The 25,943-nt window shown below is 54.1% G+C and overlaps 1 protein-coding gene across 11 annotated transcripts in view; it reads left to right on the forward strand.

The window, feature by feature from the left end:
* The window catches only part of ATP9B (ATPase phospholipid transporting 9B (putative)), a 254,025-nt gene that overhangs the window by 205,823 nt on the left and 22,259 nt on the right, over nt 1–25,943 (forward strand). For 7 of the 11 annotated variants that reach the window (XM_045457995.1, XM_045457997.1, XM_045458006.1 and 4 more), the window contains 6 exons: nt 348–596; nt 16,369–16,530; nt 17,227–17,319; nt 21,684–21,767; nt 21,857–22,027; nt 25,190–25,288. In XM_045457995.1, coding sequence (XP_045313951.1) covers nt 348–596; nt 16,369–16,530; nt 17,227–17,319; nt 21,684–21,767; nt 21,857–22,027; nt 25,190–25,288 — 858 coding nt within the window. The remainder of the gene's footprint in view (nt 1–347; nt 597–16,368; nt 16,531–17,226; nt 17,320–21,683; nt 21,768–21,856; nt 22,028–25,189; nt 25,289–25,943) is intronic. The other 4 variants (XM_045458002.1, XM_045458005.1, XM_045458003.1 and 1 more) reach the window with 2 other exon arrangements.

Raw genomic sequence — 25,943 nt, forward strand, 5'->3', positions numbered from 1 at the left:
TTTCTTTCTTTCTTTCTTTCTTTCTTTCTTTCTTTCTTTCTTTCTTTTTCTTTCTATTTGGTATTTTATTTTAGAGAGATTGAGAACATATACATGAGCAGGGGAGAGGAGTAGAGGGAGAGAGAGAGAATCTCAAGCAGGCTCCAGGCCCAGCACAGAGCCCAATGTGGGGCTCGATCCCATGACCTGAGCCAAAATCAAGAGTTGGACACTCGACCGAGCCACCCAGGCGCCCCAAGCTGCTTTTCCTATCCCTGGCTAACTAGCTTATAAAAATAGCATATGCTAATAACTCCAGCATCAACTATATTGTATTTTCAACTTTATGACATTCCGTATTTTACCAGATGCAGTCCCAGGCTGGCGGAAACAATGCCAGTTCAACGCCCCCGAGAAAAGCCCAGTCTTCAGCTCCCAAAGTCAGAAAAAGTGTCAGCAGTCGAGTGCACGAAGCGGTGAAGGCCATCGCGCTGTGCCACAACGTGAGCCCCGTGTATGAGTCCCGAGCCGGTGTGGGCGGGGAGGCCGAGTACGCCGAGGCAGATCAGGACTTCAGCGACGGGAACCGGACCTACCAGGCCGCCAGCCCGGATGAGGTCAGTCGGGGCCTCTTGGAGAATCAGAGTACAGAACTCATCACCTTGGGTTTCAGTCGGACGCAGAAGGCGTGAGAATGAGTTCTCTCATGGGGTGAGAGGCGAGCTTTACCATAGTTCTAGCAGGCCTTAGCTACGGGCCAGGGGCCACGCGGCTCTTCCCGGCTGGCAGCCCCTGGTGTCAGGGTCCTTTCCAAGATGGGCCCTTGGTCTCAGTGTGTCCACATCTCCCAGAAAGTCTAAGTCCGTTACCGGAAAGCACATGAGAGAATCCAGAACTTTTGTGACCAAGTCCCATCTTCCTAAAGCTGCTGAGACTTGGGCTTTCCTGCCTCATCGTCCTCTCTCTCCTCCAAGTAAATTTCCAGGGCTTTTTGGGTTTTTCGTTTTTGTTTTTTGCCAGAATTGAGATATAGTGTATCTATTTCAAAAGAGAATTGGGATGCAAATCGTCTCAAAACTCTGCAGAAGACAAACAAAACAGTAAAATCCTAAATGCAGTAAATTAGTCATTTCTAACTTTGCATCATTTTTTGATTTTTAGATGGTGAAATTAATTTGTGCAATTCCTGTACCGCCAGTGTATTTTAAACACAGTTCTCTTACATATTGTTTTCTACTCCGGGTTCTTCAGAGATGATTCTGTCATCAAACCGTGGAAGCAAACAAGCTTCTTTACCTGCTAAAACTGGATCATACAATAGCCCCCAATCACAGGGTGTTTTAACCTTTATTTATTTTTGAGAGAGAGAGAGAGAGAGAGACAGAGCATGAGCGGGGAAGGGGCAGAGAGAGAGGGAGACACAGAATCCGAAGCAGGCTCCAGGCTCTGAGCTGTTGGGGCCCAAACTCACAGACCTGAGCGCATGAGATCATGACCTGAGCCGAAGTCAGGGGCTCAACTGACGAGCCACCCAGGCGCCCCAAAATCACAGTTTGTTTAAAAAAGTCTGATGTTTTAAAGAGAGGAGCCTGGTGATTCTCGTTATCGAGGTTATTTCAGGAGAGCAGGGTCCTTCCACTGTAATAACATCACTGCAGGGAAACTGGGTGTCGCGTTACTGCCGGGATGTCAGCATCAGGGAGCTGGTGAGGCCGCGGACGCTCAGGGCCACATTGTGCAGCCGGGAACAGGAAGTGGCGGGTGCTCCCACACGTACCCCGCAGAGCCTGGAACCATTGCACCCTGTTTCAGTGATTAAAATCAGTCAGGAAGTCACAAGGTAAGCGGTGAGTTTAAAGTGTTAGCAAAGGTGTCCCGGGAGTAACGGCTGAGCCAGCTTGTGGCCGCGGGCAGAGAGGACCGTGCAGCCTGTGTGGCGGGGCCGAACAGAGGAGCCCTGGCCAGGCTGGCACGTCTGCAAGGGGCTTGTGTCCTCTCCCTGCGGCGGGAGAAGGCGGGTTGTGACCGTCCTGACGTGTCTCATTCCCAGAGGTGCCCTCAGCCCTTGTCTGTGGCCTCCTGGGGTGCCACGGGTGGACACATCGGCACCCTTGATCCTGTCTGCACATCAGGTGCGCTCACACCTCGATTGTCTTTTTTCTGTTTTGTTTATCTGCCTTTTTCTGCGCACGGGCTCAGTTCCACCGGTGATTGTTGGGTGGGCCTCGTGGGGCTGGACGCTTCTCCATTTTGGGGACACGCTAAGGTGCACCCACGGCTGAGAGCCCCCGGGTCCTGGCCGTCTTCCCGTGGCCCCTCCCAGGGCGTGCTGCCAGCGCCCGAGCCAGGAGCCAGGTGGGCCAGTGGTCTGAGCAGTTCCTGGGCAGCGCCCTCCAAGGGTCCCCCAGTGGAAACACAGACGTGACTTCATAATGATGAAAACAGTACCTAAAGATGTGGTGTTTTACAAAGCTTTATGCACTGCTGTATTTTCCGGAAACCAAATTCATTTTTGCGGATTTAGTTACATTGGTATTTCTTCGATTATTTAGTCAAGAAATTATCTGATAGTAACCAGAACAAACTAAGTTAGAAATTAGGGCAACACATCATTTCTCGTGTAAGAGCTTAAAGGCGGTGAGAAACCAGCCAAAAAGGTAGAAGTTGGGTTGTTTTCCTTTTGCCGTGGAAAGCCCAGACCAGGGCCGCTGCTCCTCTCCGCCCTCAAACTCACGCCTGGAGCCCCCTCCTGGGGTCTGTGCCCACACCCGCACGTCCTCCCTCCTGTGGCCGCTGCCGCGTCCCTCGCACCCCTTCCCCCCAGGGTCCTCCCACGGGTGCCCCGAGTGCCACACCCCGGCTTCTGCCCGGGCGTCTTCGCCTGCGCCCACCAGGCACCCCGTCCTTGGTTCTCGTTGATGAGGACGAGATAAAGGGAGCCCTTACTGTTTCAAAGCACTGTTACCGTTGGACAGCTTTACAGTAACTCTGTTGCTCTTGGAATTACTCGGTTTTCTTACACTGAAAAGAATGAAAAAGGCTGAAGACAAAGCAGGGTCTCAAATCCGCTTGATCCTGAACCATGACCTCCACGGTGTCCTGTCTGGGTCACCCTCTGGCACATCCTGGGCGCGGGGCACGCGGTGCTGCAGGGGTGTGGGGGGCAGGCTGTGCTCTTACTGTGCCTCCGGGGACGCTCGTCTTCCTTCTCGGGTGTGTGGGTCTCAGCCAGGCCCCCCTCCCCCCTGCGGATGTGGGGTGCACGGGTCTCAGCCGGGCCCCCCCCGCGGATGTGGGGTGCACGGGTCTCTGCCAGGCCCTCCCTCTCTCCCACAGGTGTGGGATGCATGGGTCTCAGCCGGGACCCCTCCACTTGCAAATATGGGGTGTACGGGTCTCAGCTGAGCCCCCCCTCTTCCGTGGGTGTGGAGTGCACAAGTCTCAGCTGGGCCCCCCCTCCCCCTGCGGATGTGGGGTGCACAGATCTCGGCCGGGCCCCGAGGCCCAGGCCGTGCAGGGAGGTGTGGGGAGCAGACCTTGGTAATTATCCAGAAACCAGTCTCCTGGCAATATCAGGCCATGACATCAAGTGGGAACCAGAGCCCTGGGGTTTGTAGCCTTTCCCTTTTCGATACCTAATGAACTGTGATGACCGACTGCATCTTTTTGTGACTCACAGTGTCACCCCGCCCTCCCATTTGGGGGTATTGGCTCAGGCTGTGAATGTTGGATTAGCGGCGGTGCTGTGGGTTGTCGAGAAGCTCGAGAGTGTAGCTCGTTGTGTACGGAGGAGACCGGGTGTGTGCAGGACCAGGCCCCCCACTCCCTCAGGCACAGCCGCCTCCGGGTGTCAGCGTCCTGTAACACTGGGAGTGTTACATTCTGTACATAGATGTAAGAATCTGGTGCGTGGGTGCGTGTGTGTGTGCACGCGCGCATATGTGTATTTGGTAACAGGAAACGTAGGAGAAACTATAAGATGAATAGCTAAGATTTATAAGATCTATGAGTTGCCGTCTCAGCGTTCCGGTGGACACTTGGAGACAAGTGTAGGCCACTGGTGACTGCTCTGTAAAGGAAATGGACCACATTCCTTTTCACGTAAGGAAAGGCTTGAATACATCGTGTTCTGTATTATAACATGCTAGAAATTGTCGAGAATCCCGTTTGATTATGGATGAAGAATTATTTCTCAGTCTTAAGCACAGGAAGCTGAGACCACAGATGTTTCTCAAGAAAAATTGTATTTGTTTTAAAAATATTCTATTACATATTTCACCTTAATACCTGCCAAAAAGAAATATGAATTTCCCGAAACTACATGGGGTTTTTGGGGTGCCTGGGTGGCTCAGTTGGTCGAGCATCTGAATCTTGATTTCGTCTCAGGTCAAGATCCCAGCATCGTGGGATCGAGCCCCACGCCAGGCTCCGTGCTGAGCGTAGAGCCTGCTTGGGATTCTCTCTCTCCCTCCCTCCCTCCCTCCCCCGCACTCCCTCACCGCTACCTCTCTCCCCTCCTGGCTCTCTCTAAAAAGAAAGAAAGGAGGAAAAGAAGGAAGGAAGAAAACATACATAGGGTTTTTTACCTTTGGTTTTTTATCTAAGTCCTAACGCTTTTTAAATCTTAAATTAGGAATTCACAGTAGAGAGGGATTTCGTTGATTCCAAGATTACGAGAACTAAATAGAACTGCTAATCTTATAATTAAATTTTTTACTTGTTTACAATTTTCCTTCTACTTTGGAGATTGAGCAATGATTAGAAGTAGCAGCATGTTAAATAACTTAAAAAAATCCCTAACAGATTTTAAATCTGAAAATGAAAAAATAGACTTTGTCATAATTTTTAAAGAGCTTTATTGATGCAGTGTTTGCAAATCCCCGAGGCCCAAGGAAAATCATCTAAATGGTTCATTATTTAGCTTATTGAACTTTGCTGCAGTTAGGTTGACGGATGATGGCAGTGTTCCCAATCACCAAAGCACCGTTTTAAAAGCATTTTTTATTGAATAAAGTGCTTAGAATATTGCACCCTGGAGCTTTGTTCAGGGAAATGGCTCAATTGATGGTTTCTGTCTGACCTCAGCGTTGACCTATCACAACATGTGTGGTTAATAAGCAATGCTATCGCTTGGGAGCTTTGTAGCAGATTCTGCATCAGCACTCCGCCCTCACGGTCCCTGCGTCCTCACGGCTCTCGCGTCCTCTTTGTCTTTCGAAAGGATGCGCTGAAGTCGAACGTTCCTGTGTCCGAGTCTGACGTCACAGTTGCATTTCCTCACAACAGAAGCGGCCTTCCTTTCCATTTTCCTGCAAACAGAGGGTCTTTTCCCTCCCTGCAGATGTGCACATGTGAATGTTTCATACAAATGATCGCATTCTGGGGCAGCTCATGTTAAACTGAGGTGCAGTCACTGAGTACTTGTGGCGACGTGTGGTCGTGGAACGTGGGTGGTACTGTAAGGTGCGGCAGGTGGCAGTGCTGGAGTGTCAGCAGCTCGTCTTGTATTCATCCCGTGGAGCCCCGATGCCCTGTCCTGTTCCTTATGATAAGTGATCAATAGTTCATTTTCTCTACGAGAGTAGAAAGTTTCACTTGCCTGGCGCTTGGTCTCTACAGCGTCAGCAGAGCAAATTGCAGCTGAGTGAACAGTGGGCGTTGCCTGGAAATCCCTGGACAGAGTTGCAACCCAGCCCCCTCCAGCTGTCCTATGTCCAGTGCAGGTAGAGGAAGCCAGGACCCTGAATGTCACGAGCAGTCCTGGCGGGTACGAGCTCAGTGGGCAGAGCCTTGGCGTTGGAAGGTTGTCAACTCAAGCAATCAGGGCATATGGTGACACAAACCTTGAAGGGCTCTGGTGTCTTTTGGTCCAAAAAGATCAATCGGCTGTGACTTTAAGGACTGCTGACTTCTGAACACTAGCTACTCGCTAGCAATGTTCTTGTCCGCACCGTGGCCTCATCCTGCACGTAGGCGAGGTCTGCGTTTGCATATTATTTTCAGGTGTAGATGTTAGCTCCTCACTTGGACATTTCTTGGTAAGAATCGGCTAAAATTTATGCCAGACTACAAGTGGATTGTTTAAATATAGAAGAATATCGCCTCCTTGCTGGCACTGCTTTTGGACTTACCAAAGCGAGCCGTCCCGCGCATGGTGTGCTCTCGTTTTACACTCACTTTGTCGCGGGTGCTCCTCACAGTGGGACAGACTGTGGTGCTAGGCAGCACGTGTGGGCTCAGGTCCCGGTCAGCGTCGGAAGCCCTGCTCTCAGGAGCAGCAGAGAAGGCGCACGCACGGCCCGCCGTGACTGTTGGGGGCAGTTTTTCCAGGTGACCAGCTTGCCTCTTGTGTTCGTGACTCCATTCGGTTATGAGCGTGCTGGTGGGACCGCAGTGGAAGATGTGTGGGTCAGTGATCGGGTTACGATTTCAAAGGTGCCTGGTAAGAAATGCATCCCTGAGCAGAACTGCCAGGTGTGTGTGTAACTGCCAAGAGGAGAAAAGTAATGTCCCCCAAGCTTTTCGTTAGTAATAGCACAGAAGTTTCTGGATAATGGGATCGTAGGGAAAAATTAGTGATCAGACCTTGCCTCATATTCTGTTTTCTCTCATGCGGTAGGACCCTGGGAATACTTCCCTGTACTGGCTCCTGAGCATGGGGAGGTGACAATGTGTTCATAAGTTGCCCGTGACAACGGTTGGATGTCACTAAGCAGCCTGTGGCTGACATTTAGCCCAGGCTTCTTCCAAATGTAGTTTTTATATTCACGTTTCAAGTCTCTTTACCTTTGTATTATTGTCAGTAGTCACATTATTAGAAATTTCTATAAGCTCGGTAATCCTAGAAATTTGAAATGTGAGCCTCTAAGCTCTGAGCCCTCTTCACTTATCAGAGGAATACCTCTCAGGATTACATCCTAGTACGTCAGCAGCCGCTTCCGTAGGAACGTGGCAGCACCCGAGGTAGATGTGACAAACTAACCCCCCACGTTTTATTCAGGTAGTGACAAGGCTGCCCGACCAGGTGAGATCACGTGGAGACCGAAACTTTCTTACTAAGGAGCCCACACCTGAGTGCCAGGAAGGTTTCGTGTTCTGTGGGCCACGGATACGGGAGCCGGGGTGCTAGGTGGCCCACACCATCACCGAGAGCACCCCCCCCCCCCACCAGGGAACAGGGAAAGCCGCGTGCCCTGCTTCTGCCCACGGAGAGGGCCTCACCGGGATAGCGGGCAGCAGCGCGTGACCTGCTCCTGAGAGAGATTCTGAGCCGGAGACCTGACAATTTCTATCCACCCTCAGCAGCTTTGTGTGTACGTCCTGTTAGTGTAGGGAATAGGACCCGAGAGAAGCCGTGGTCAGGAGAGGCCAGGGACACGGCGTGACCTCCGTGGGGACACCGAACAGCTCCTGCTCGCACTGTAGCAGGTGCAGTCAGCAGACGAAAGTCCGCTTCTGCCAGAGGGCATCCTGCCGAGCACCCTGCAAGCCAAGCCGGAGGCTGTGCTCACCCGTAAGGAGAAAGAAATAAGTGAGCTTGCATCCAAGTAAACAATTCAGAAGACCAAACAAAACCGAAGGAAATGAAAGGAAAACAAAAAGGAATGGCTGAGAAGGCAATCAATTCCAAAGCTACGTAAAATGGAAAAATGACTGGCAAAATGAGTAAATAATACCAGTGAATGCAGACTAAGCATACACACAAAATTTGCACGTGAGGAGTGTATACCAGACAAACAGGCTTGAATTTTTGTGAGTGTATTGAACAGCCCCAATGCTAATATTTTTGAAAAGCTCGTTAAGTAACCATGTTTGGGAAAAATATAAATTAGCCAAGTGGAGTCTAAAACACCTAAAACCTGAGTAGACCAGAAACAAAATTCAAAAAGTTGCCAAAACCACTTTGGACCAGTTATTTTAAGCCAAAAATAAATCCCACCCAAAACTTTTCTGGAACAAGGAAAATAGTACAAAGCCTTCTAAGTCATTTCATAAGGCCAACTCACTCCTAAGTTCTAAAATCTGATCAAGACACACAGTATAAATATACACACAGTAAAAAAGGAACTCAGAGATAAATCTTATAAACAAAGATCCAGAAATCCTGTAACGCCAACAAAGCTACAGTACTACTGAATGACCGTGACCAGGTGACCTCTTCCCCAGGGATACAAGAACGACGGACTAGGAGATGTGTCCGTACGGCTCTGTAGAAGTTGAAAGGCACTAGATAATCTCACTTCCATTAGAGACTTTTAAAAAGGCATTGAAGTTAAAACCCAGTACCCATTCCAGATCAAAACAGACACACTAGCTTCCTCTCCAAATCCAGCAATAGTCCATTGAAAACAGACAGATCTTTCTTAACGTGATCCATGCTACCTGTCTCAAACCAATACTCACCGTCACACCGGATAGACTGCGCAGTCCTTCCCAAGCGAAGGATAAAACAAAGATGTTTGCTAACATCAATGCCATTTCATACTGTCTGTCCCGGATGCTCTATCCAGACAGCATGGCAGGGAAAAATCATGACAGTTATTACAAGAAAATAAAATTACCCCTTAGACATGGTGTGACTGTATATCTAGGCAAGGATTCAGGAGACCCCAAGAAAAATACACAAACCCATACACTCTTCTGTATCGACCACAGCCTGTTACATTGAAGACAGTGTCCCGTTCACGAAACCACAACAATAAAAATATTCAATCATGAACCTAAGTAGGAACACGTCGTGCAGATTGAAACAACTAATTTTAAAGCTAGACTTTAGAGCACACTTATTAACGCCTTACCTACACTCTTCATCTTCTCTGAAAGAGGTGTCCTCATTTGTGAACAGAAGTAAGCGCAGAAAATGCTGGCATCTCATCCAAGGCCAAGGGAAGTTTTGTTTTTAATGCCAGAATGATGGTTCTGGTCATTATCAGCCCTGGACCGCCTTTGGACACATTTGACACCCTCCGATGTCTAGATTTCTCCCCAACCTACTGAAACTAAATCTGCAGAATCAAAAATCCTTCTGTTGTTCCTTATATTGTTTCTGATTTGTTTTAAAAACATTTTATTTCGGGGCACCTGGGTGGCTCAGTCAGTTAAGTGTCCGACTTCAGCTCAGGTCATGATCTCACAGCTCGTGAGTTCGAGCCCCGCATCGGGCTCTGTGCTGACAGCTTGGAGCCTGGAGCCTGCTTCGGATTCTGTGTTTCCCTCTCTCTCTGCCCCTCCCCAGCTTGCACTCTGTCTCTCCCTCTCTCAAAAATAAATAAACATTAAAAAAAAATTTTTTTAAACAGTTTATTTCACTAAGTGTTAAGGTTGCAATATACGTTGCTTAATAAATTAAGTAGATGCACATCATCCCATTAGACTGTTCTATGAATCTGCCTTTTGCCAGTGCAGAAGAGACTCCCGTGAAGCGCACTACTCCAGGGGCCCAGAAACCACGTACCCGTGTTGGCAACAGCAAAAGAACAGGGCGTATGCTCATGCACATATCGGTAATTTCTCCTCCCCTCCCCCAGCTCTCTCACGTTACTGAAAACACCCAGAGCCATCACAGCTCTTGTATCTAGTCAAGAAATTTCATTTGCAATTACACACCTTTCCACATCCAGGGCTAGGTGGCTTCAGGTGAATTCTACCAAATGTTTAAGAGGAAACAATACCAATTCTGTACAAACTCTTCTGGAATACAACAGGGGAAGAAACGCTTCTGTGGTGGTAAAGTAATACTGATACCAGACAAAGGCATTATGAGAAACTGGAAACGTAATCACTTAATGAACGTAGACGCAAAACTCTGTTACAAAGTAGGAGTGGATAAAGCCTGGCAACAAATAAAAAAGGTAATACATCATGATCAAGTGGGGCTTATTCCAGGAATGCAAGGTTGGTTCAACTGTGATGAATCAATCAGTATAATTTTTTTTTTTTTAATTTTTTTTTTCAACGTTTATTTATTTTTGGGACAGAGAGAGACAAAGCATGAACGGGGGAGGGGCAGAGAGAGAGGGAGACACAGAATCGGAAACAGGCTCCAGGCTCCGAGCCATCAGCCCAGAGCCCGACGCGGGGCTCGAACTCACGGACCGCGAGATCGTGACCTGAGCTGAAGTCGGACGCTTAACCGACTGTGCCACCCAGGCGCCCCAATCAGTATAATTTATCTACAGGACAAAGGGGAAAATCTGTATGATCATTTCAGTAGCTTCAGGGGGAAAAACATTCTTGACTGAAATCAAACATCCATTCCTAATAAAATCTCTCAGTAAACTAGAAATAAAAGAATTTGTTCAACCTAATAAGGGGCATGTGTGAAGAATCCTGTCGTTAGCATGATACTTAATACTTAACAACAAAAAGTAAAGGTGGGATGCCTGGGTAGCTCAGTCGGTTAAGCGAGCACCTCTTGGTTTCAGCTCAGGTCATGATCTCACAGTTCACGGGTTCAAGCCCCGCATGGGGCTCTGCACTGAGTGCACAGAGTCTGCTTGGGATTTTCTCTGCCTCTCTCTGCCCCACCCCACCCCCCCAAATAAAGAAACATTTTACAGTAATAATAAGACCTTAAGAATAAGGCTCGGTGCTTCCTTCAGATGACTGGCGTCTTGTGGGTGAAGAAATGGTCTAAAGGCAGACTGGTAACTTCCAGGGAGACTGTCGTTTCTTAGCTCCCAGCCCCGGTGATGCTGGGGGGGGGGGGAGGTTGCTCACCAGTCTCCTCCCAGAACTGGGGAGAGTGCCTCACACAAGCAGGTGCTCAGAACAGCCCCATTTATGCACTGGCACCTGTGTCAGGTGCCCCAGCAGCTTTCCACTCCTAAGTCGCTCCGGGTAAGAGACCATCCGCTCTCTGTGGCTGGAGGACCGTCCCATGCTGGCCACACGAGCGCCTCCGGTGTGGAAGTCCCAGATGTGCTGTGGGTCGGGGTGCGGGACGTGACCAACAAGCAGACCCCCACACATGTAAGTGTAGGTTGTCACGATGGCCACTCAGAGAAGAGTGGGTACACCCAGAGGAGCACAGGGGAGGGAGCCAGGACGCAGCACCTTAGGCAGTCCAGGGAACCTTCCGGAGCAGTGGAGGCAGGAGAGAAGGCCTGCTGTAGCATGGTGGAGAGGGGGCGTCGGGCCGGCTCGCCAAGCCAGCCCTGAGCACAGACCTGGGACGGGCAGAGGCTGGGGGTCCATGGGTTGGTTCCAAGTGTAGTGTCCACGTCCGTAGCCGCACCTCCCTGGGCAGAAGCCAGGTGGCCATTCCCACACAGCAGGGCTGTGGATGCAACACTCTCACCGTGTGTGTGCACGTGTGTGTGTGCGGCTGTGGTCTCCAGCCCTCACGCTTGTAGCCCCCCCTCCCGTCCCTCATACAGCAGGCGAGGCTTGCAGGCTTTCAAAGAGGACGTGTGTTTTAACTGCTTACGTGTCTTTAGGAAGAAAACAGAGCCAAACGCCAACGCCTCTGAAATTTTAGTTAATTTCTACATTTAATATCGCTGGATTTAAGCTGTTTCTAGGAGGCCTTCTGGATCAACACTACTGCTCTCTTGCAGAAATGAGAGAGTTGGTATGAATCCGACCAGGTCCCCTGCACTCCCAGTGTGCTCTGAGACGAGGTGGGAAAGCTCAAAGCCGGGGCGAGGCCCTCTGTTCCCGCTGCACTGAGCAACTCGCATCAGGGCGGTGATTAAGGCATCTGGCTTGTGAACGGGGTCACACTCCTGGTTGGCGTCACGTGGAGACGTAGTCCTCGAAACGATGATGATTAAAAAGAGTTGTGTGGGCACCTGCACTGACGTGACGCGGTTACGAGCCGCTCCCTGAGGCGGGTGGTGCGGGCACGCGTGCGGTGAATGGCACACGGGTGTGAGTCCTCCGGTAGAGCCTGTGGTCCCGACTGGGGGGCCCGAGGAGGTGATGGGGCGTCGGCAGGAAGAGACACTTGACGGGTCAGAACGTCACGGTTGCCCTTCACCTGGGGAGTGTGGGGCCATTTGCAGTTTATATCGAAGTTTTATAGGAAAAGCGTGTCCAGTGTGCGCTTCCCCTCCCACCCGAGGTGGGCTGCGGAACCCACGCTCCCCCGTGCTCCTCCTGTGACGGCCACGTGTCTCTGGGGCGCTCTGAATCAGTGCCGTGTTATCCGTGGCGTGCTTTTAGGATCTTGGCAAACTTGAGCCCAGTAGGGTGTGGGTCGGGAGTCTGGGGGTCGCCCAGCCCTCGGAGGGTCTGCCCTGCCATCCTCTGCAGCGGAGAGTGGCCACGGGGTGGACAAGCGTGGCGGGGAGGCCACCGTGGCTGCCCCGCCCCAGCCAGTATGGCCGGCGAGACCACCAAGCCTTTGCTCGGCAGCCTGTGTGCATGGACTGCGTGGGGGGCCGAGTCGGTCCACCCCTGCTGTGGGCAGGAGCCGAGAGCGTGTGAGCGCTTCCTGCCGCGGGAAGACCCGCCCGCCCGCCCGCCTTCAGGTCTGCGGCGTGGGGCTGTGCCGCCTCGGCCTTTCCCCCTGGTCACCCGGGTTCAGACACGTGGGGCCTTCCCAGGATCAGAGGTGTGCCCTTCCCAGATGGCTTCTACTTATTGTTAAAAGGCAGTGAGAAATCCCAAATCCAGTTCAAAGGTTATTTTTCCTCTTTTTATTCTCCACCCAGGGCAGTGCCACGTAACGTCCGGGCCTCACTACTCGGCTTTTCCGTTCTCTGCGTGGCCCGGGGCCCCTGCTCCCGCCCTGGCTGGGCTCGCTGGGCTCGGGGAGACTCACCTGGAGGGGTGTGCTGGCGTTTGCTGGACCCCTGCTCCGCACGCGGTCCGCACAGGGCTCCTGCCAGGCAGGGTCTGCAAAACCTCCCTCGGTTTGGTGGTCACTGGCAGGAGGACTGTGCTCGGCTATCAGACCCGCCCCGGCTGTGACCACGGAGGGACAAAGTTTAAGATCCACCAGGGAACCCATAATGGCACAGCTGCACAGGCCGGGGTCCCCCAGAGACCTGCCGTGCGCTCCCACTCGCCCCCGCCCCGAGGGTTGTGTGCACCGTGCTTACTTTTCCAGTGTGTCGTGTGACGTGTGCACGGCACCACCAGGGCCGGAAGGCCACTGAGCCTCGGCATCAGGGTTTTTACTGGGCTCTTTCATGCAGACATGGTTGACCCCCACATGGCTGACCTGTTTCCTGCCCCTGTAGAGGTCGGGGTGACCATAAGCCCAGCACCCCTCCATAAGGCACACTGATGGTGCAGACCGTGTGCAGCCCACTCCAGGGCCCGTTACCGTGGTGGGGACACCCGCCCCCAGGAACGGAGCCCACAGTCCTCGCTGCACGATGAGGCAGTTGCCCCTAAGCAGGGCAGTGTTCTGGCCTTCCATTGACTTCCCGGCAGAGGTGAGGGGTCACAGCATACTGTCCTGCCTCTGACCCCGTTGGCGGTGGCTTTGGTGGGCAGGTTCCACTAACAAAACGTGAAAATCACAAACAAGTCCTGTCGAGACAGCAGTCTCTCACAGTATTGGACAGACATTAAGCATTCGCTTTGTGACTGTTCGTATAATTTACCTTCTGGAAAGGAAGAACAGTGATCTTACTGAAATAGTTCATCAAGTAGACAAAAGTAAACATCTGCTCATTTGCTTTATTTCCTCCAAAAGGGGGAGAAGCATCAGTTGCACGTGGGCAGTGGGGGCTTCAGGCGCACAGCAGTTAAAACGCTAGGTGTTCCCACCAACAGCGTGCTCCCAAAAGGCAGCAGGAGTGAGTCCAGCACTTGAGACGTGGTCTGACCAGCCCAAATGTAATTCACACTGAGGGCTTCTGACTTATTCTTGGTTTAGGTTTTGCCTTACCAGTTTAAATTCAGTACTCTAGCCTGTTGGGCACATTGTCGAATTCGATCCGAGGTTAGGGAGAGCGAGCGGGTCTCCCCTGTGTAAGGACCCAGGCACAGAGAAGGTCAAGGTACACACAGCAGGAAAGGCTCAAGGTCAGAATTTCTCCTTCAGCGGGACGCTTCCCAGCAGTGACCGCTGCGCCACGGGGCAGCCCCCCGACCCGGGGCGTCCGTGAGACGGCCTGTGTGCAGGGCCGGCCGGCGCGTGGACGGGTTCTCCTTCTGGACGTCAGAGCCAATTGCGCAGTGCTGCTCACACAAGATGGTAGTTCTGCACCGTTGACTCTCTAGCTGGCGACCTAATCTGTAACATGGTACTGTTGCTAATGCTGTGACTTCACTAATTTAAACGGAACTTGTGTTTTTAGGGGAAAATCGGGGAGGAGAAGTTTGCACCCCGCACATAGCCGTTCCCGTCTCAGCAAGCAGACTGTGCCCGCGGCGGGTTGGGGACCAGGTGTAGGCAGTGGGGCCGGGCAAGGGGGCAGGAAGTCTCCCCTCAGGCACCGGGCGCTGACGGGCCACAGCGTCGGAGCGCAGCTTGCGCACGGCAGGCCACCTTCGGTCCGCTCGAGAATGAGACCTCTGTGTCCCATCCTTGGGAGTAGGAGGTGGCACCACGGTCACTGCCTGTGTCTGGCACTCAGACGCCGAGCCCGGGTGAGAAAGGTGCTCTGAGCCCTCGGCCTCTCTTCTAGGAATGCGTTACTATCTGCGAAGTGATCCAGTAATGCAGGGTCGTTATTACCGTTTCCCTCCCAATCCCGCTTTTCTGAAATTGTTCCGTTCCGTTCACTGTGGGCTGACTCTACCAGGTAATCTTTGTAAAAGACTTTGTAAAAGATGCAAAATTTCTGCCACGTGAATTCTGGTGCATTGACCTATGCTACTTATTTAAAAAAAAAAAAAATGATTTTAAACCGTATGTCTTTACTACCCTGAAATTTTACCCCCTACCTGTCTGTTTGGCTCCTTTACGAGATCCTAACATTTGGGGAAGTAAAGCCCACCCACCCCCCGACCCCGTGAAGGAGACGCACTGGTGTCTGTCAGGGATTTCTTTACGACCAGCCCGTGGAGTGTGGCCGTCGTGCCCCGAACCAGCCGCCCGGCGGTAGTTCCTGCCAGCACAGCACAGGCGACTCGTGCTCTTGGCTGTGTTCTGGAACACGCGCCGTCCCAGACGACCCTTCACTTCCACGTTCTCCTACCTTCCTGTCTCCGGCCACTCGCGGCCTCCCCAGCACGCACTGGAGCAAACAGCCCCTCACCCTCAGTTGGCAGTTGTGCTGGAATCTTCCTGTAGTTGGAAGTGTGGGGGCCACCTAGGAAACCTCACCTTGAAAGGGATTCCCGTTCTGTGAGGGAGGGTGACGGCGGAACCCTGACACCCCAGATAGGCTTTGGCGTGCACGGCGGCCTGCCCGGTGGCCTGGCCGCCACGGTTGTCCAGGTGAGGAGTTGGAGTGGGGGCGACCCGAGCGTTCCAGCCTCGGAACCAGGGCTGCTGGGCCTCATCGCGGCCTGTCCCCCCGCGATTTCACAGGGAACGCTCGGGCCCAGCGGTAACGCTCTGCTTGCTGGGCAGAACTGAGTGGGTGCACTCCTCTGGCCCGGGGTAAATGCTGGGCCTGTAGTGGGTGAGTACAACCGCAGGCCTGAAGGAAGGGGTGGGGGGCACGGGAGGAGCCCGAGCCCCCCAGCTTGCGAATGACGGCCCTTCACCGAGCAGGGGGGCGGGGGCTGGGGGGGTCCAGCAGACCACGTTCTAGCTGATGACTGTTGTCAGGTGGCTTTTAAAGATAAACTGATTTTTTTTCCCCAGAAAACACTGTCCTGACAAACACTGTTCATAAATCAGCTTTAAAAATTACTCTTCTGTTTATGATTCTCACATTTTAATGCTAGATAATGAACCGTCAGTAAGAATACTTCTGTTTTTGAGGAATGACCGTGTGCCAGGGGACTTTGGTCATTTCAGCGTTAGAACAGTTTGCAAGTCTATTTTCCTCCTGACCCAGGGGTTGCTGGCAGAGCTGAGCTCAGTTCAGGTACTCCAGTAGACGCACCAGCTGTCCTCGGTCACCCGTCTGGCTCTCATTTAGAAGGAGAGCAGGGCCCCATCAGGGACGTGGCGCTGGCGGGCGGGCGGGAGCTCTCGGGAGGCCCCGTCGCTCACAGCCCGCTCTGCGCCCAGGCCGGCACCTGTGTGGGTTTTAAAGCCCCCACCTCTGGGCAGCCGCAGACACAACGAGCAACAAAAGAATGATCGGTAATGCATTTCTTGCTGGAAAGCGAGACCGAGGGACCCGGCCACACTGCCAGGTCGTCAGCCAGAGAGTGGTTGTTCCAGGGTCGATACTTGACACGGCTGCCACCCCAGGAAGGTTCCGGACAGCGTAGGTGTCGTGAATTGCCGCTGCCGGTGAGCTTCCTGACCGCCAGCCTGTCGCTTCCCTTCACGTGTAGCGCGTGGCCTCACGTCTCGCTGGTCTCCTCCAGGTGGCCCTGGTGCAGTGGACGGAGAGCGTCGGCCTCACGCTGGTCAGCAGAGACCTGGGCTCCATGCAGCTGAGGACCCCCAGCGGCCAGATTCAGACCTACTGCATCCTGCAGATGTTCCCCTTCACGTCAGAGAGCAAGCGGATGGGGGTCATCGTCCGGGTAGGCGTCCGCTCGGGACCCAGGCTTGCGCTCCGCTCGGGGCTGTGCTCGCCAGGCTGGTGACTCAGGGCGGTTCTCTGCCAGTGCTTCTGTTTGCTGCAGTTCTCTTTCTTTAAATAAAATCCAGACTAAGGATTTATACTGAGAAGTTAGCGAGGCTCTAACGGCAGTGATTTAAAGGGCAGAGTAAGTCAAAGGTGTTAGCCGGTTAGTAACGTTTGAAATCCGCTACAGCTGTTGGGTTCTGTTTCCGACGGCAGTAGCGCGCCAAGGAGCTCTGCTGGAGAATGAGTTATGACGATAAAGCTGCCGACCTACACCCCTGTTAGATGTTTCCAGCAAATTCCAAAAACATATCCTGGAAGCTGGCTGACCAAAGAAAGCGTATTCGATCGGGCAGTGAGAACTTGAGAGGATTCACCTTCACCTTGCTGTCCGAGGCACGTGTGGCCAACAGGTTGCGTTTCAGCAGCCTCGGCATGGCCTGTCGAGATCTGCAGTTACGTTCTCAGTTCTCATTTGCCCGAACACCTAGGAGGGGAGGCTGATGCTGCCTGCACGGGAGGATATTTGAGTAGCTCAGGCCCAAGGAACACACTCGGGGCAATCGCTTCTTCCAGCGCGTTTCTAGCCAGGCAGCTGCCATCTGCAAGGCGCGGTGTGTCCTTAGCGTGCCTGTGCTCCCTCCCTGCGCAGGACGAGTCCACTGCGGAGATCACCTTCTACATGAAAGGGGCCGACGTGGCCATGTCCTCCATCGTGCAGTACAACGACTGGCTGGAGGAAGAGGTAAGCAGCCGGCTCACGCGTGCTGCCGTCACGGGGGGGATCGAGACACCACGTTTGCGGCCAGACGCCGACAGGTCTCTGGACACGGAATTGGCTCTCCACCAGATTCTTTTTTTTTTTTTTTTTAATGTTTTATTTATTTTTGAGACAGGGAGAGACAGAGCATGAACTGGGGAGGGTCAGCGAGAGGGAGACACAGAATCTGAAACGGGCTCCAGGCTCCGAGCTGTCAGCACAGAGCCCGACGCGGGGCTTGAACTCACTGACCGTGAGATCATGACCTGAGCCGAAGTCGGCCGCTTAACTGACTGAGCCACCCAGGCGCCCCTCCACCAGATTCTTTTAAGCGATTCCAGTTCCTCTCAATTTCGTAAAGCAGAAAGGAGGGGGTGCTGCTTAATTGCAAATAGTTTACTTTCTGTATAAACAACTACTCGATTTGGCTTTTGTGGGGATGTAGGTAGATACATTAGTGGGTCCTTATGAATAATACTTATTTCCAGTAGTGAAAAAGTAGCATTACTAATCATTCACTAAAAATTCTGAAATAACATTGTATTATATTACGTATATTATATTTTCATGTTTATTTTGTAACCTAAGTTATTTGCAAGATTTTAATTAGAATTTTAATCTCATTTTAATGTGTACATATGAATCATTTTAAAAACAGAGAATACCGGGGCACCTGGGGGGCTCAGTCCATGGAGGGTCCAACTCTTGATCTAAGCTCAGGTCATGATCTCACGGTCGTGGGTTCTAGCCCCACTTCGGGCTCCGTGCAGGGCTTGGAGCCTGCTAGTTAATTAGTAAATAAATAAAAATAAAATACGAATAAAATCAATTCTCTATTTTACCAAATTCTCCCTATAGGAAACAGGATTTCTGTTTCGCCTCATGAGGTTATGTTATTGTTTATGTTTGTGTGTTAGTGAAAACGTTGGATTTCAGAGTCCACGGAACCCTCGTGGGTGTCGGCACAGCCCTCTGTGGTGCTCCTGGGTCACCCGCCGCTGCCCACACCCCACACCCCACACCCCGCGTCCGCGGCAGCATTGGCAATATGAATCAATAGCTCCTTCAGGCGCTTGGATTTAATCAGGCCCATGAATAAATTAAATTCCCTGAAGACCTAGTAAAATGCCATAAAAATTACTTTTGGTCATAATGATGTGCCATTAATTATAAAATACTTGTTTAATTTATTTAGCTTTATGAGGTCAAATCAATAAATGTCTTGCAACAGACAGATAATGTCAGATTGTTTTCCACAAAGATAACTTTATTAAAAATCCTTTGTGCATTCACTGCTCAACTTGACATTCCCTTCCTTTAGATAAATCTTTTGGTCCTCCGCCCATGTCTTTGCAGTAACGCTCTTATAGTCTGACGGCCTTTACTTTATTTACAACAAAAACCAAAAAACACGCAGGTTGGGAGAGCCTGAGCATCGCTCCCCACGTTGGATTCTTGGCTGTAAACTTGTATTCTCCGCTTATTAAACAAAAGAAAAACAAGCCACCAACACTCTTGACTCACCACGTAACAGAAAGAGCCAATTTTGTCAGACCCGCCACGTCAGATTGTGCAGTGCGCACAGACCTAGAACAACCGCGCCCCGGACGGCGAAAGTGCTCGGGCACTTGGCCTCCTGCCCTCCACGCGTAGACGTGGAGCGAGGGTCAGAACTGGGGATCGGGGAAGGCGTGAATGAAGGGGTGCGGTGACCAGTGCCCTGCTGTCCCCAGAAGATGTGTGAGGCGGGGGCGTGGGAGCTGTGCCCACAGTCCGCTTCTCCGTGAGCGTCAGACCTACTCAAGCGGCCAGATTAGAAAGGATTTCAGAAAGTCTGAATGGTTCATACTCCGCGTTTGCAGACTTGGGCATCTCGGCAGCAGTCTGGCAGGTGAGCTTTGTGAGACGTGAGCGCCCCACCCAGAGAGCGAGCGAGCGAGAACCGCGGTTATCTGGAAGCTCCAGCCTGTGCCCTGAAGGGACGGCGGAGGCTGAGGTCTGTGCGCATGGCCGGGCAGGGCAGAGCGCGCGTGCAGCGTCGCGTCTGGACTGTTGATCAGTGAGTGCGGGCCCTTGTCCCTAGTGATGTGGGGTTTCCACTCATGGAAGGTCACACACTCCAAGTCATGGCTCCCTCAGCGGCCGTAACTGCCCGTCTGCGTGGCTTTGTGGCTGCACGCAGGGCTGGCGTCCGGGCTTTGGCACACACGCCAAGACGTCCCGAGCAGGGTCGCGGGGAGCTGTCGGTGTGCGGTCCCAGCGTTGGATACCCAAGCTTACTAGTACCCGAGTTTCTTTATGAACCAAAACGCAGCTGACTCATTTGTCTGGGATGCATTCGCCGAAACACGTGACTACGGTGTCCGTTCTCATTTGCAAGCACACGTGCCCGTCGGGGGTTCTGTCTGTGGCTGTTGTATGGCTGAGGTGTGGAGCCCTGCACCCCTCGGGCTTTGCTGCGGACACTTGAAGAGACCTGCCCGTCTCTGCGTGGCCCGGCAGCGAGCGGTCACACACCCAGGCGCCACCTCTGCCGGGCCCCGGCCCACCGCACCTGCCCCACGAGGCTGTCCGTGCGGTCCGGGAGCCCCTGCTGGGGCCGGGAAACACTCCAGAGCGGGGTGAGCACGTGGCCCTCTGCCGTGTCGACCACGAGTGCCGGAAACAGGCTAAGCTTTAGAAAGATGCTCGGCCTTCGAAACAGTTCCTCAAAGTTCGAAACTTGAGAGCGTCAGCAAGAAAGAGGTGAAGGGCTGTCAAGCAGCAGTCCTTCGGAAGCCCGCGGCCTGGAGGAGCCTTGGCTGGTGGTAGTGTTCTTGATGTGTAGACAGCGTGGCCGCAGAGAACGGTACAGCTTAGCGCTCAGGTTGTTTTTTACATTTCATTTGCATAAACACACATCACTCCGAAGCGCTGCTGTTGACGCCCGAGCTTGGGCCTCTTGGGCGCTTGGTCCTCAGACTTCCCGTGCGTCTGTCCCAGCGGCCAAGGAGCCGGTGCCCCACTTGGCAGCGGCCTCCACGTCTTCTCCCGGACGCTCTTCCTCTCCCTGCTCCCCCTGCTGTCCACGCGCGGGCCCCCTGGCGCCCACGTGCGCGCCAGGGACACTGCCCGGTTTTGCTCGGCTCAGAGTCCGAGGGCAGTGACTGGCGGGGGCCCCTCTCCCGCCTCCCACCCTGCCTGGTCCTCCAGGGGTGGGGCCTCTATTTGGGACGAGACAGCTGCTCGCCCCACGGGCCGCCCCCTCCCTGCAGACCGTGCTCCCACCTTTCCCGGCCACGTTTTGAGGGTGTCAGTCGGTCTCCACGCCCCGTGGCAGCTTCACGGCCTGAGGGAGGGACGCGCGGTCACAGCAGGAAGCGGCACCCGCTCTGGGGGTCCACGGCCGGGAAAGCGGCGTGGGCTCCTGCTCCGCCAGCGTGGCTGTGTGCGCGACCTCGGGCGTGGCTCCTCGGTGCCGGCTGGTGTGCACGGGCCGTGTCCCAGCTCCGGGCCCCGTCCCCCGGAGGAGCGCCAGGCGCGCCTCTGCAGGTACCGGGTCCGTTTCCAGCAGTGGGATTTGTGTCGATGGCATGTGCAGCTTACGGTGACAGGAGAGGCCCGTCACCAGCAGATAGGTGGGCGCAGGTCAGGCTGTCCCTACACCCCGTCGTCAACTGAGGCTGCCCAGGTTTGCCTCCAACAGGAGAGGGTGTGTTTGGGTGGTCTCTGAGCAGGAGGACTGGACAGCTTCTCACACACCTGTTGAACGCGTTTCCGTCTCTCAACGGGAGTCTCTTCAGGCCCCTTTCCCTGCAGGTTGAGACTACGCCCCAGGGGCCTCGGGGTCTCCCCCCCCCCCCCCCGGCACCAGCGGCCTCCTGAGACCACCCCTCCTCCTCCTCCTCCTCCTCCCCGTCCTCCTCCCCCTGCACCTCCACATGAGGCCTTCCCGCTTCCCGCCCTGGCACCCTCACTTCCTGTGTGCAGACAGGTGTAGACTTTGGGAACATCGTGCTCCTGACACCGTCTTGGAAAGCCTGACTGGAGGTGGGAAGGTGTGGTTGTTGCCCGAGAGCGTCACCGTGACGGCAGCCCCGTCCGCCCACGGAGAGCAGGAGGGGCAGAGCCACCCTCCCGACACGGCTGTGACACGGCTGTGACAGGAGGCTCTGTTTGCCAGGTGTCCGGGGGGACACAAGCCTGAGAAGCTGGGCGGCTTGGGGCACACCGACGGACATGGGGACCGCGGGGGCCCACGGGCCGGGGACCGGTCCTTCCCGCGGAGCGGTGCCCGCGGATACGCCGGGGACCCGTTGCCCCCGCGGGCAGCCATCGGGGCCGCGTGTGACCCGCATCTCCTTTTCCAGTGCGGAAACATGGCCCGGGAAGGCCTGCGCACCCTCGTGGTCGCCAAGAGGGCGCTGACGGAGGAGCAGTACCAGGACTTCGAGGTGAGCCGGCCCCCGCGGGCACCCACCCCGCGCGACCGCCCGCCGGACCGAGGCCGGCCCCCCTGACCGCACGGCCCCTGTCTCCTCAGAGCCGCTACAGTCAGGCCAAGCTGAGCATCCACGACAGGGCGCTCAAGGTGGCGGCCGTGGTGGAGAGCCTGGAGCGCCAGATGGAGCTGTTGTGCCTCACGGGTGTGGAGGACCGGCTGCAGGCGGACGTGAGGCCCACCCTGGAGCTGCTGCGCAACGCGGGCATCAAGGTGCGGGCGCGGCCCGGGCCCGGGGGTCCCTCCTGGAAGCGCCCGCCGTGCCGCCGGGGTCGGGGACGCAGGACCCCTTCCTTCCCTCCCCAAAGTCGCCCCGGCCCCCCGCCCGCCTCCCGCCCCAGCCCACGGTTTTGTCTCTCTCACTAGCCGCCCGCCACCCTGCCCTTCCCTGCCCTTCCCTGCCCTTCCTCGCCCTACTCTTCCCTCCCCCACCCCAGACCTTCCCTGCCCTACATCTACCCCACCAGACCCCCACCTCCACCCTTCCTTGCCCTTACCCTGCCCTACCCTGTCCCACCCCACCAGACCCTTCCCTTCCCCCATCCCTGCCCTTTCTGCCCTGCCTCTACCCTTCCCTACCCCACCCTACCCTTTCCTATCCCACCCTTCCGTACCCTTCCCTTGCTCTGGATGTCCCGGCCCACCTGGGTCTCGGGCTCGCCCGTGGGGCAGCTTCGTCCCGGAGACTTTCGTGGCCCTGGGCATCCATCGGGTGTGAGCTCGGGACGACCCCGGCCTCGGAGACCTCGGGTCCCACCCAGATGGGGGTGCCCCACCTCGTGCCACCGAGCTTCCCGCTCACGACCTGGTATGAAGGCGAGGGCCACTCGGCACTGCCTCGTCTGTTCGTCGTGCTGTCGTGGGGGGGTCCCCGTAAGCCACACGACGCGAGGCTGCGTGGCGCTGCCTGCCGGCCCGCCCTGCCTTTTTCTTCCTGGTTTGTCCCCTTCGTACCGGGGAAATTGGCGCGTGGTGGCGTTGAGCGTTAGCTTTGAGAGAGGTTCTTTCTGACCCCACGTGTTCCCAGTGAAGCCCAAAGTTCGGTTACAGGATGGGAGAGAAGATTTATCACGAGGCTGCCCTGAGGACCGGGCCTCGCGCTCCATGGTGAAAATAACGCTCAGCTGGCGTTGGTAGGTAGCTAGTTGGAGACGAGGAAAGCGGCTCCCGGCATCCGACCGGAACGCACGCGGCGGTTCTGACAAAGACTCGGGGGTGGGGAGGGGCGGTTCTTGCCTCCAGGGGTCCAGGTGGGAGACGAGAAGATACGTCCCTCCGTCCCGGACCTCGGCCGAGTCAGGAGGTACATCTGGCTTTGGAATTACGCGAGAGCAGTTCAGACCCCGGGCTCTTACGTGATGGAAGCCTGACTGCTGTGCAGCAAAGATTGGCGGGAAGAGCTGTGAGCCCTTAGAAGCAGGGCCCCGCTGGTTTTGCTGAGGTTTTTCATAAACCTCCCCCAGTCTCGGTCGTACGTGCACGGTGGTCGGGGGCTGCCGTGGTGAGTGTGCCTCGGGTGTGGTGCCGGGGCGTTCACACTGATCGTTCTCTAAGCTCGTAAGGGTTTCTGCCCTTACACCCCCGTGTCAGGAAGGAGACCCTGCACCTCCGCGTGGCGTGAGGGTGTGATTTCGAGGCCACACGTGCCCCTGTGCTGCACGCGGGCTCACCAGCGGCCGGGGGTCCGGCCTAAATCGTTCCCAGCTTTGTCTTAACGACGCGTCGATACATCGTAGTCTAGGACCAGGCTCCGTGAAGGGAAGCGGTGTGGGAAGTAAATAAACCGCTCGAGTCCCCAGACGCCGAGAAGACCCACAAGTCTCGTCACCGGGAGTCATGCCTGAGAGAACTGGTGTGCCACGAGTTGTTTGCGCTTTCCAAAAATGCGTATTTATACACGATACACAAAACACTTGAATTCAGATGTTAATGAGAAGTGTTTGCCGCTCTGTGACTAGGTGTGCAGACCATCCTGTTGTGTATTAGATGTCCCGGTTGTGTTCTCTTTATAGTCTAGGGGTGCTTACGATACGTAGCACGTGTTTATGTAATTCCTTTTTAACTTTATTTTGAGAGAGAGAGAGAGTGCACACACACACGAGTGGCGGAGGGGCAGACAGAGGAAGACAGAGAGAGAATCCAAGCAGGCTCCACACCTTCAGCGTGGAACCTGACACGGGGCTCGAGCTCACACACCGTGAGATCATGACCTGAGTTGGAGTCCGGAGTCAGATACTCAACCGATGGAGCCACCCAGGCACCCCATTTTTTTCAGTAAGAGTAGTAGTAGTTGACATTTTTTTAAGTTCATTAATCTTGAGAGAGAGCGCACACACGCCAGTGGTGGAAGGGCAGAGAGAGATCAAGCCATCGGGGGAGGGGCAGAGCGAGGGAGAGAGAGAATCCCAAGCAGCCTCCGCGCTGTCGGCACAGAGCCTGACGCGGGGCTTGACCCCACGAACCGCAAGATCACGACCTGAGCGGAAGTCAGGAGTCGGATGTGTAACTGACTGAGCCACCCAGGCGCCCCTCCCGTGTTTTATTTGATACAGTTTTTGGCTTCACTATTCCCCATTTAAAATCCATTTTGAACCTCAGTTTCCAGTGGAAAAACCGACAAGTTGAGCAAGGATCTCCAGGGGGCTCCTCACCGTGCAAGCCCCGCTTGTTTGCACTCAGGCTGAGTGAGCTCTGCGCCCTCGTTAGCCTCGGTCCTGACCTGCCTCAACCCCCGGCATTCCCGTGCCTCCAGGTCTCGGCTGCCACGTCTAACGTCACTTTGCTCCTACTCGTTTTAGATAAGTCGGCAGACTCTTCATACGGTGGGGACACGTACGGCAAGTAGCGGTTACCGTCGTAGCCACTCTTCAGTGTGTAGCTCACGTCACTGAGTACGTGCCCACTGTCATGCGCCCGTCCCCACCATCTGTCTTCGGAGCTCGTAAACCTGAGGCTCAGTCCCCATTAAACGCTAACCACCCCCCCACCCCCGCCCCAGCCCTGGCGTCCACCCTCTGCGTTCTGTCTCTGGATGCAACAACGCCAGGGACCTCCTACAAGTGGGATCACACAGCGCTTGCCCTCCTGTGACGGGCGCGTTTCACTGAGCATAGTGTCCTCGGCCGTCCCTCTTGTTGCGTCTGGCGGAATCTCCTTCCTTTCTAAGACCGACCGCTATTCTGTGGTGTATGTGCCACGTTTTGCTTATCCGTCCGCCCGTCCGTGACACTGGATAGCTTCTGAGTTGTGGCCGGTGCGCGTGGTGACGCTGTGCACCTGTGCGTGCAGGCGTCTGTGTATGAATAGGCACTTGCAAGAGACACAAGTGTGGCGGTGTGGAAGCTCACCACCGTCACTGGTCTCCTGGTCTCCTAGATATGGATGCTGACAGGCGACAAGCTCGAGACCGCCACCTGCATTGCCAAGAGCTCGCATTTGGTGTCCAGAACCCAAGACATTCACATTTTCAGACCAGTGAGTATCTGTCTGAAAGCACTTTGGTTTACCTGTTGGTTTTGTGAGGATGTACGTGCAAGTGTGTGTTGATTCCTCAGTACCTCCACCGAGAGAGAAATGCCGTCAGTTTTTACTCCCATCTATAAAAACGTTGAAAACGGTCTCTGTCATCCGCCTACCTCACGATGAAAAAGTGACGTTTTAATGGAGAGAAAGGTCTAAATTCACACGTACTTTCCCATTGTCCTGGGAGGTTCATTTATTCACCGAGTTTCTATTTTAACACCGATGCATTCATTTCCTGTTCAGTTTACAAGCTGTGTGTTGGTAAAAATTACATTTTTTTTCTTTTTCTTTTTTTTTTTTTTTTATAATATATGAAATTTATTGTCAAATTGGTTTCCATAAAACACCCAGTGCTCATCCCAAAAGGTGCCCTCCTCAATACCCATCACCCACCCTCTCCTCCCTCCCACCCCCCATCAACCCTCAGTTTGTTCTCAGTTTTTAACAGTCTCTTATGCTTTGGCTCTCTCCCACTCTAACCTCTTTTTTTTTTTTTTTTCTTTTTTCCTCCCCCTCCCCCATGGGTTCCTGTTAAGTTTCTCAGGCTCCACATAAGAGTGAAACCATTTGGTATCTGTCTTTCTCTGTATGGCTTATTTCACTTAGC

The sequence above is a fragment of the Leopardus geoffroyi genome, chromosome D3 (assembly GCF_018350155.1).
Source record: "Leopardus geoffroyi isolate Oge1 chromosome D3, O.geoffroyi_Oge1_pat1.0, whole genome shotgun sequence".
Taxonomy (NCBI): domain Eukaryota; kingdom Metazoa; phylum Chordata; class Mammalia; order Carnivora; family Felidae; genus Leopardus; species Leopardus geoffroyi.